The 10,482-nt window shown below is 32.6% G+C and overlaps 1 protein-coding gene across 1 annotated transcript; it reads left to right on the top strand.

Moving 5' to 3' along the window:
* Positions 1–3,303: 3,303 nt before the first annotated feature.
* On the top strand, positions 3,304–5,267 carry LOC105132205 (zinc finger protein ZAT9-like). Its single transcript, XM_011035556.1, has one exon. The coding sequence runs from the start codon at positions 3,673–3,675 to the stop codon at positions 5,104–5,106; it is 1,434 nt and encodes a 477-aa protein (XP_011033858.1). The 5' UTR covers positions 3,304–3,672; the 3' UTR covers positions 5,107–5,267.
* Positions 5,268–10,482: the final 5,215 nt, after the last annotated feature.

Raw genomic sequence — 10,482 nt, 5'->3', positions numbered from 1 at the left:
AAAAAATATTCAATTAATTTAAAATTTTTATTTAAATATTACAGACGGAATCATCAACGAATTGAAAAATCATCGGTGATTGTTGGTGGTTTCTGAAAACTTTTTATGAAATTAAAAATTTAAATTAAATATTACAGATAAAATTACCAACAGAATAATTAAAAAATATTAATATTTAATTATCTTTCAGTAAAATCATTGGTAACACGTCCCAATAAAAAGTCTAAATCCTTTTATTTTATAAGAGACAGACTTATTTGTTATTCTTCTTCTACTACTACTATTTTTTCTTCTTCTTTTTTTCTATATTTAAAAAATAATAATAATTTATGCATGCTTATGCTAACTGCATTACTTTCATACAGCAACATGACATCAACAATTTAAAATTTATGCATGACAAAATAGTTTCATCATGTAATATTAACATCAATAACAATAATAATAATACCTATCTAGATATGGAAAAGCAACACTACCGTCGCTTAATTCTACACAATTCACCATTAATATATAGGAGAAAGTAAAGAGACATTGACTGGTAATGCTTAAAGGCTATTACCTCTCACTTTCATTAGTTTTGTAATTTAGCAATTATGGTGAATCCATTATGTATGTGTTTGCAGGTTATCCCTTAATTGTACTCCTACCTTTCTTTATCATTATTAATTATTTTATATTCTAGGTAAACCAAATCTTCACAGTTTATGTGGCAGAATTAGCAGAGTATATGAGAAATTTGGTTAATAATCGAAGATTTTCACTTAAAAAAAATTCAAGAATAAAGATATATTTATTTGTTATGTTTTATAAATATTATCTCCATTTAACAAAAGCTCTTAAGTGCACAAGTAAATAAACTGGAGTGTGAATTTTAGAAAATTAGATCCACCGTTCAATTTGCTGCGTGAAGTGTCTAACCGAGCACAACATTTTGATCAATGGAGTATTATTTGTTCAGTGTATAGCACCAAAGTTGGGAAGAATCATATCCCAAACTCAGTGGACCCCAGATAAGATGCGGGCATAAGAACGCTGGCCATTAAAGGATGCTAAAGACTTGGACGACGACAATGGTGTTCGAATAAGATTCAAAATGAGCAGGATTTTACACAGACTGTGTGAAGTTGAAATGATCTCAGCAAAGATGACTCCCCCCATGTTTTAATTGATGACATCATAGGCGAAACAAACTTTGGTTAAGGAACGCTGATAGAGCCTTAAGTATCTTATTAGGGGATTGGCAACCCTTTACATTCGGATTCTTGAATGGATTTTCATGGGCATCACTAGGCTTTGTCTCTACTCTCCCGGTGCACGGCACCTTAAAGAGTTTATTTCGGTGATTTGTGTTTATTTTAATTAATTTTATAAATTTTAAAATTAATAATTATATAAGTTTTTAGTGATATTAAAAAAATTTAAACTTATAACTATTAAAAAATAAATTTAAAATCTAACTAGTTAAACTATTCTTCAACAAAGGTGGCTGCCAACTCCAACTCTTCTTCAACAATGGTGGCTGCCAACCTTTGACATCTTGGATGAGTGCACATGGTTGGTGCAATAGCAAATGGTTGTTGCACATTAATGGCAACCAACCTAACACCCTATTCTACACTCTCTTTTTTCCTTTCCTTTGATACTAGGACAAGTTTATATATATTGATTTATTACTCTCGATTCTAAAATTAATAATTATATAAATTTATGTTAGTTTTAAGATTTATAATATTAAAATTAATAAAGTTTTTTAAAAATAAATTTAAAATCTAACTAGTTAAACTATATCTCTCAAATTTAATTCTTTTTTAGAATGATTGTAGGGGGTGTTATATAGTCTGAGTTTGAGATTAAAATTTCAACCGAACTGATAAATAAAGTTTTCTAAAAAATATATCTCAAAATCAATTTTTGAAGTTTGAACTGAAAAATATATTACTGTATGTTATATATCTATTAAAAAAAAGTCAACTTTCTATTTCTACCCATTTCGAAGCGTTACATTAAACAACCCGTGGAAACAGATCAATAATAAGAATTCAAATCATAGCTAAGCTATTGATTTTTTCTTTTATTTTAACAAATGCCAATGAAGATTTAATCGTCTGTTTCTCTATAGATAAATAAGTTTATTATCTCTATCTGATAACGAGAGAGAATGCAATGGAAGACGAGGAGACGGAGAGATGGCATAGAATGTATTATGCAAGTACCTCTCAAGTTTCAACAGGAGAGAACGTAACCATAAAAACTACTCGGAGAAAAAAATAAAAAAAATAACCTTAACAAAATGACAAAAAAAAATAAAAATAAAATTGAAAAAAATAGGTCATTTAATCATACTGAAAAGAATTGAATGATTAATAGATCGCCATTGAGTGTTTTTAGAAAGGGAAAAATTATAATATTATAGTGAAAAGTGAATTATATACGTGTACAGTGAACTTGAGCTTTACTTTTTTTGTGATGACCTGATGGTGACACAAGTGCTTCCACGTAAGAGGTTAATGACTCGACTGTTAACACCATGATGCATTTTTCAATTTTTTACCAAGTAAATGACACGTCTGCTTGGGGGATGATCCTTGTCACTAATATTTAGAAAAGTTAATGACACGTCTTTGGTAGGGTTGACTCATGTTAGATTGGCTCAAACTGATTAGATCATTGGTTTAAGTTGGTTCGACAAGTTTTCATCAAGCCCATTTCTTAAAAAATCCAAGTTGAGAACCAAACCTGGGTCAATTGTGTAAACAATAAAACGATGTGTTTTTGGCATGCTGTGGAAAGGAATGCTACAAAATATATTATTAACATGAAAGAGATATCTTTTATGGAAATCTCAAATTTTATGGAATATTCCACACACATTTATATATATATATATATATATATATATATATAATTTGAATTTAAGAAATGTGTTTTATGTTTATGAAAAATAACACAACTTTTTAGGGAAAATTCATTTAAATCATAGAAACGAAGATCGCACTGAATTAGCTAGCTTTTCAGACACTGCCCTCGGTGGACTATGACCAAGCAGACCCTAAAACTTATCCAAATGGATCCGCATTGTACTTGGAGATTTCATGAGTTGTTTCGAAACTAAAAAAGTGGAAACAAACACAAATATGTTTTTATTAGACAAATGACATAATATTTGTGTGGAAAGGCAGCTTGAACCAACCGACAAACAGGGAGAAGCATGAGTTTTTAGTTTTCTTGGCTTGGAATTGAAGGGATATGAATAGGCATGGCAGTTAGAACCACTACTCTCTTCCCCTTTCACTCCCTCACTCACCACTCTCTCTTTCTCCCACAGACGTACGGACCTAAGCTCCTTGGTTTGTTTGACCGGTGGCGCCACCACCACAATGTAATAGAAAAAGTCTCTAGCCCTCTTAACCTCCCACCACTTGGCACCATATTCTCAACTATTATTTACTCTTACCTCTCTCTAAACCATGGCTATATCTAGAAGCTAGGTCTGGCTAGCACTCCTCTTAACCATACAACCCTACAGCAAGTTGCGCTACGAGAACAAACTTCGCCCCATTCGATCTCTTACACCATTAGTTAACCTCACTTCATTGATTAATATTCATTAATTCTTTCTCTCTTAGTTTTTCATTTCTTTCGTTTATTGTTTTTTGTTTCCCACTTTATATGGCTTTGCTTGTGGATCAACAACCAAACTTCAAGCACTTTTGTAAAATATGCAAGAAAGGATTTATGTGTGGAAGAGCACTAGGAGGGCACATGAGAGCACACGGAATAGGTGATGAGAATGTCAACATGGAAGATGAAGATCCTGCTAGTGACTGGGAAGATAAGTTGGGAGCCACCGTGCCCCCTGGAACCAGGCGTATGTATGCGTTAAGAACGAATCCAAATCGATTAAAGAGCTGTCGGGTTTGTGAAAATTGTGGCAAAGAATTCTTGTCATGGAAGTCTTTTCTTGAACATGGAAGATGCACGTCCGAGGATGCAGATCAATTGCTTGTTTCCTCTCCAGGATCGGACGAGGAGGGTGGAACTCCAAGAAGGGACTGCTGTTGGTCTAAAAGAAAACGATCATTGAGAGCTAAAGTTGGCAATTTTAACTCCAGCTGCCCGTCAAGCGAAGAGGAAGATCTTGCTAATTGCCTCATGATGCTATCTAATGCAACAGTTGATCCCTTAGAAGCCGAGCCTGAGGAGTCTTGTGCATCTGCTAGTAAAGAAGAAGAGCGAAGAAATCCGTTGAATTTTATGGCTAATGTGGAATACAAGCCACCATTAGACAAGGCCAAGGTGATTGCTAAAGGAATGTTTGAATGCAAAGCATGCAAGAAAGTTTTCAATTCACATCAAGCATTGGGTGGACATAGAGCTAGCCACAAGAAGGTTAAAGGATGCTATGCAGCCCGGCTTGATCAGGGAATGGAAGATAGCCTAGCTGATCATGATGAAGATTTCATCACAAATGATGAATTCTTTTCAACAAAATCGACATCGACTTTGCAATTCGATCATGGTTCAACTCCTCCATTGGCTTCCACTTCGAAAAGGAAATCCAAAGTGCACGAATGTTCCATATGTCATCGTGTATTTTCATCCGGACAAGCATTAGGTGGCCATAAAAGGTGTCATTGGCTCATTTCAAATTCTCCAGACACTTCATCTTTCCCCAAGTTCCATCAATTTCAGGATCACTTGGACCAAATTCAACGACGACCGAAGTTTATCAACAATTCTGAGCCATTAGATCTCACACTTGATCTCAATCTTCCTGCTCATCCACCTGTTGCAGACCCTTCAAATATTGAGGTTTCTACTGAGATTTACCTACAGCCTTGGACGAGAGTTGATGCAAAAGTAAAGGACGACAACAATCATCGGCACCAAAATGAAAAGGATCATCGTGACACCAAAGACAACAATAACGATGATAATAATAATAATTATAGTTCAGTCCAGAATGTGAATGATGAAGCAGATAGTAAGGTGAAGTTAGCAAAACTTAGTGAATTAAAAGGCATGAGCACTAGTGGAAGTTCATCTCCATGGTTGCAGGTGGGAATTGGTTCAACTACTGATGTGAGGGCTGACCAGTTATAAAGTCTTGAGACCCAACACGGGCCGGGTTTCAAGTTTTTCTTTTCTTCTTTTTTCATTTGTCCAATTTTGTATTTAAAAACTGTAATTACAAGAAAATTTTGTAACTATAATTGTTACACCAATCACTGCAATTATGTGTTCATTGGGCTGGTAATGTGGCGCCCTTCAAATAATTTTTGCCTTTTGTTGGTACATCGATGAACAGGTGTGGAAATGAATTAAATTAACAATTTTAATTGTATTTCTTTTACAAGAATCATTCTTTGCTCCAGTTAATTTCATGGCAGACCCTTTGTATTTCTTAGTTTTCTGTCTTATATTGATTCTAGCTGCAACTGCCCATAATCTTCAATCCAATGAAGATGGATACATCTCTCTAGTATTATCCAGCAAAGGAGTTGACTTTGCTGAAGATATACTGATAAACAAGGCACAGTATCCACCATAATCCCACTTCAACTACCTGATATTAAAACGTCTGTCAAAATCCCACTGATTGGCAAAGTACAATTTTAGCGTCGATATTTCTTCTTCGAATGTTGAAACTAGAAACCCGGGTTTTGTCCTTGTTGCTTGAGGTGCTGCTGCCAGCCTGAGCTTGAAATGGGCTTTACTCTTATTGCACCTGGTTGCTTGTCATTTCAGACAGCAGATATGCTTTAGTTCAGCTACCTATATATGGCACAGAAGTTTATTTATTTACGTCTTTTTTCCCATTACATGTGTGTTTTTTTTCAAGTCAACACAAGTACTTGGATTCGGTAAAATATGAAATGGTAAAGAGTAGTTATAGGGGTTTTGACAGAAAAGAAAAGGGTATTTTTAGAATTTTATTATTTGAAAATTACCGTAATAAATTAGAGCATCTTCTTTCTTATTTGCTTTTACTATTTTTTATTATTTAAATTATATTTGAAGTTCATTTTAATATCTCCAGAAGAATTTTATTAAATTTTCTATTAGTTTTTTTATTAAATTTTATTTAAATCAATGTTATTTTTAGAACATAAAACGTGCATATTAGACAAATCATTTAAAGAATTGGTAAATGCCAGAGTTGATAAATGTGGGAGATATTTGAGGTTTAATCTATAAAATTTATAAATCCGGTACTACGCTGAGTTCATTTTCCAAAGCTTAAAGAAATCATCGGAATTAAGTTCATTTCCCTATACGGTCAAAAGAAACCACCCTATTAGATCTAGCATATTCTTGAGAATTTCATTTCTCACGACCGAATCTAAAGTTCGAAACATAAAGAAAATAAAAATAGCTCTTGTTTAAATTGATTTGTTGCTGGGATCGGAACATGATGGAAGGTATATCAATCTCGAGGGTTGGTGAGTCCTAAATCAAATTTCTTAATCAATCTGTAAGAACTGTCCTATTAAAAAAAAAAAAACTAAAAATAGCAAGAAAGAAGACCTTAATTGCTTATATATATATATATAAAAGAAGACGACGAAGAAGACTTGCAAATGAACGATGGAATCGTGTATGAAGACACAATTAATTATTCCACTGCGCAACTTGTCCACCATCATGTAATTTGAAGATATGCCGTGCTTAAAAAGTATTAGAATAAATGATCATAAAGATTTGCACAATATATCTTGACATAACAATCAAGATTATTTGCCAAGAATAACAGTACATGGTATCTCTGACCTGGTAATAAGTTCAATTGAGGAAAACATGCTAGAACTCACTACGAACAGCCACCACTCCTCCACCTCAGGAGTAACCAATCTGTTACCGCCAATGGAATCGAATACTTTGTTATATAAATCCTCTCTGCTAAGTTAACCGACATTTCAACAGGTTAAATGTTGGAGAACGCAGCTCTGCTAAGTTAACCGACATTTCAACAGGATAGATGCCGGAGAGTGCAGTAAAAATTATTTTTTAAAATAATTTTTACTTGATAATATATTAAAATAATATTTTTTATTTTAAAAGAATATTTTTAATATTTATACTTTAAAACAAACAAAAAATAATTAAAAAATAATAAAATTTAAAATTTAAAATTAAAGTATTCCAAACATATCTTTAATTAGTAACTCCCATATAAATGTATTTATAATTTGGTTTGATTTAGTTTAAACTAAAATATCTAACCAAATCAAAAAATATTATTTTTAAAAATATAACTTGAATCGAACCGAATACTAGTTTGCTTTGGTTAAAATTAATTTTTAAAAAAAAATAAAAAAAAATAAAAATATATTCTCAAATAACACCCATTTTCAATGGGTGAATCTTAATGTAAAATCAGGAAAACTGATTTGAAGTTTAGAACAATACAAGATTAATGGATTCTTCGTGCCTTCTCTACTCGTCGCCCTCCTTATCTTGGAGTTAGAATCTTCCAATAAAGTACATGCCACTAAAAACTTTGGCTATAAATACTCGATTGTGTTTCCAGCACTTGCAACCATGTTTTGGCATGTTGATTGGGCACCCTGCCCTAGCTAGCTAGCTAGCTCTTCCTTCAACTATGCAGGGATCAGCTCCGAATAGGATCGTTAAGATGTACCAAATAAAAATAAGGTATTCTTTCACTTAACAATCGATGCTCTTGACAGCAATAAAGTGTAGCCGTTTTGTTGGACTGGGGGAGTAGTGAATGATTCTCCATTTTGCTGTTGTAGGATTTGGCAACATTTTAGAGTTGCTGGATAGTATTTCCATTAGTTCAAATCACCTTGTAAATTGTAACCACGTTTGTCAATTTATGGTAGGCCTGTTGAAAACATTAAGTTGCTTGTAGTACTTCCACTGTCGGATACAGCTCAACCCATAAAAATTGTGCAATTTAGATAAAATAGCTCACAATAATAGGTTAAAAACTCTATGAAATGGATATTTTAGAAACTTAGTTAACGCATGATTTGTTAGCACTTAAATCACAACTACGAGGTTGCGGGTTCAAGTGCGCTAGCACTGTTATTTTCAGATAGAGGACTTGTCATTTGAGTCTTTTTTGAAAAATAAAAGGCGTACATCCCCTTAATAAAAAAATAAAACAAGGAGCCTAAATTTGCTAGGCCAAGTGCTAGGGTTGGCCTCTTTTTTTATTTTTCCTTTTTTAAAAAAATGTTTTTTTTTGGCACTCTAAACAAATATTTATTAGATTACTCTATTTTTCAGTTTTGATATAGTTTTTAAATATTATTATAATTTTTTATTTGAATTTTAATAATTTTTTAAATTATTTTTTTCTAATATGAAAATAACAATACTAATAATAAATTGTTTATGAAGATTAGACTCAAATGATTTTGTATTCTTAACATTTTTAAATAGGTTTTGAAAATAATTTTATTACATTTATAATTTTTTTTAGTTTTCAAATATACTATTTTAATATTTTTTATTAATTGCCTTTAACAATCATAAACTAATTATGTTTTAGGAGAAACAATGATTCATATAAAAACATTACACTTGTTAAGATAAATAAAAGATAGTCAACAGAAAAATTATTTTGATCGAAGACAAAATCAATCGACTATATTTTCTTATATAATAATAATACTAAAGAATTTCTCGAGACCTGAATATTTTTTTATATTTAAAATTTTTTTATCCTAATAATGTAACACTTTAGTGCTCGTTCAGGGTTGTATTTGCTCCGAAATTTCAGCGTACTTTCAACAATATACTCCTAAACCTGGCTTTAGATGGGTGGACGCCTTGGCCCTCTCGCTCCAGCAGAATTCTCAATTATTTGGTGGCCTTCTTATCAAGCAACAGTTGAAATTATGAATGACTCGGAATTCAAAACTCTGGTGCAAGGATACTATTTCCTGGTTAGCGAGGGCCCATCAATCCCATCTCAGCCCCGGTCCATCATAACTAGCTTTTAACCTCTCTAATTTTTTTTACACCAAGCTTAAATCAAATCCGATTTGTGAATGCATAATTTGATTTAAATCCTAGAAGGTTAGCGTATTGCTTAAATTTAAGAATGTATGCTCTGTTTTTTTATTAAAATTCAAATTTAAAATGTGCAAAGTAATTTTTTTATAAATTTTGAATCCAATATAAGTATAAATATGAGACAGTTCAACACGCCAAATAATAATAAAACGTCAAGAAAGAAATGGCTGCTTGGTTTAGTATACATGTACAAATGATCCAGCTATATATAGTCTATATGAATATTATCAGATACCATGAAAACCAGCCTTTTGGAAATAAGTTTTGAAAAGTGCTTTCCGTTTCATGGCGGCAGGTGCTTTTCGCAGTTTGCGTACCATTGCCACCGATAAAAAAGAAAAGCAAGAACAAATCCCCGGGTATTGGTGACTTTACAACCTTTATCTCATTCAGTCCCTTCACTCTTTAAATTCTCTTAATATGGTTTCTCTAGTTTTATTTTTATTATTTTCATCCCTGTACTTTTGGTCTGTTGAAATGTAGTCCCTCTATCACTAATATTGTTATCTTACAATAATTCAAGTCAAATTCTCTTATTTTAATCTCGAATTGACCGAAAAGGAAAGGCATTAGAGGTGGAGGGAGCACATGCTCGAGAAGCCAAGAGTAGAAGGACATGTCTAAGCAAAATTTAATAGCAGAATAGACGATTTACTCATTGACCCGTTCTAATTGTATTTTTTTTTTATCGAATTTACCTGTCGTGCAATAATCTTTCAAGGCAATAATCATGAAAGAAGCTTTTTTTTTTTTCGTGGAAGGACCCATGTTTTTTAATGCTTCATGGACTCCTGAAGTCTAATATCATATTAATTAATTTGTTAATTCAATGAGATTATAGTTAAACCCCGTTTAGAATCATGGTGGTTGAGCATAATTTTCTTTTTAAAAAAATAAGGGCCAATTAATAGCAACATGCTTTAGGAGGTTACCTGACCGATCCTCCAAGCATATCTTTAGAAGCTTAAACAAATGAATCTATCCCAAACAGTTGACCACAGGCTCTTCTCTTGAAAATGATCAAAAACCTTTCTGGCAATGGACTAGCGAGCAGACTTTCTTCAGAGTAATTATGAGGCCTTCTACTTAATCATATATGTTTAAATTGTACCTACTTCATCTCTCAACCAAAAGAGGGACCTCGCATGATCACAATGAGATTTCGAAGATCTAAAGTTGTTAGTGTGCTGCATAAAGTGTTCAAGGTTCCTAGCATTGAAGAAAATTATCGTATTTATTTTCTGTTTAGATTTTTTTTTTTTAAGATCTTTGAGAACATCTTCTTTTTTTTTTAACATCTTGATTTTGTTGATGGTGGACTCTAGTTGTGCCAAGATTGATCATTCCATGGGGATCCTAGGATTTAATTTTCATTCACTCATTTCCCAAAGTACTGGGTGTAAAATATTAAGTTAATTGCATCACGTTTAA

The sequence above is a fragment of the Populus euphratica genome, unplaced genomic scaffold (genome assembly GCF_000495115.2).
Source record: "Populus euphratica unplaced genomic scaffold, PopEup_1.0 scaffold2.1, whole genome shotgun sequence".
In the NCBI taxonomy this organism is placed as follows: domain Eukaryota; kingdom Viridiplantae; phylum Streptophyta; class Magnoliopsida; order Malpighiales; family Salicaceae; genus Populus; species Populus euphratica.
The sequence above is the reverse complement of the archived record's forward strand: the minus strand, read 5'-3'. Positions and strand labels throughout refer to the sequence as shown.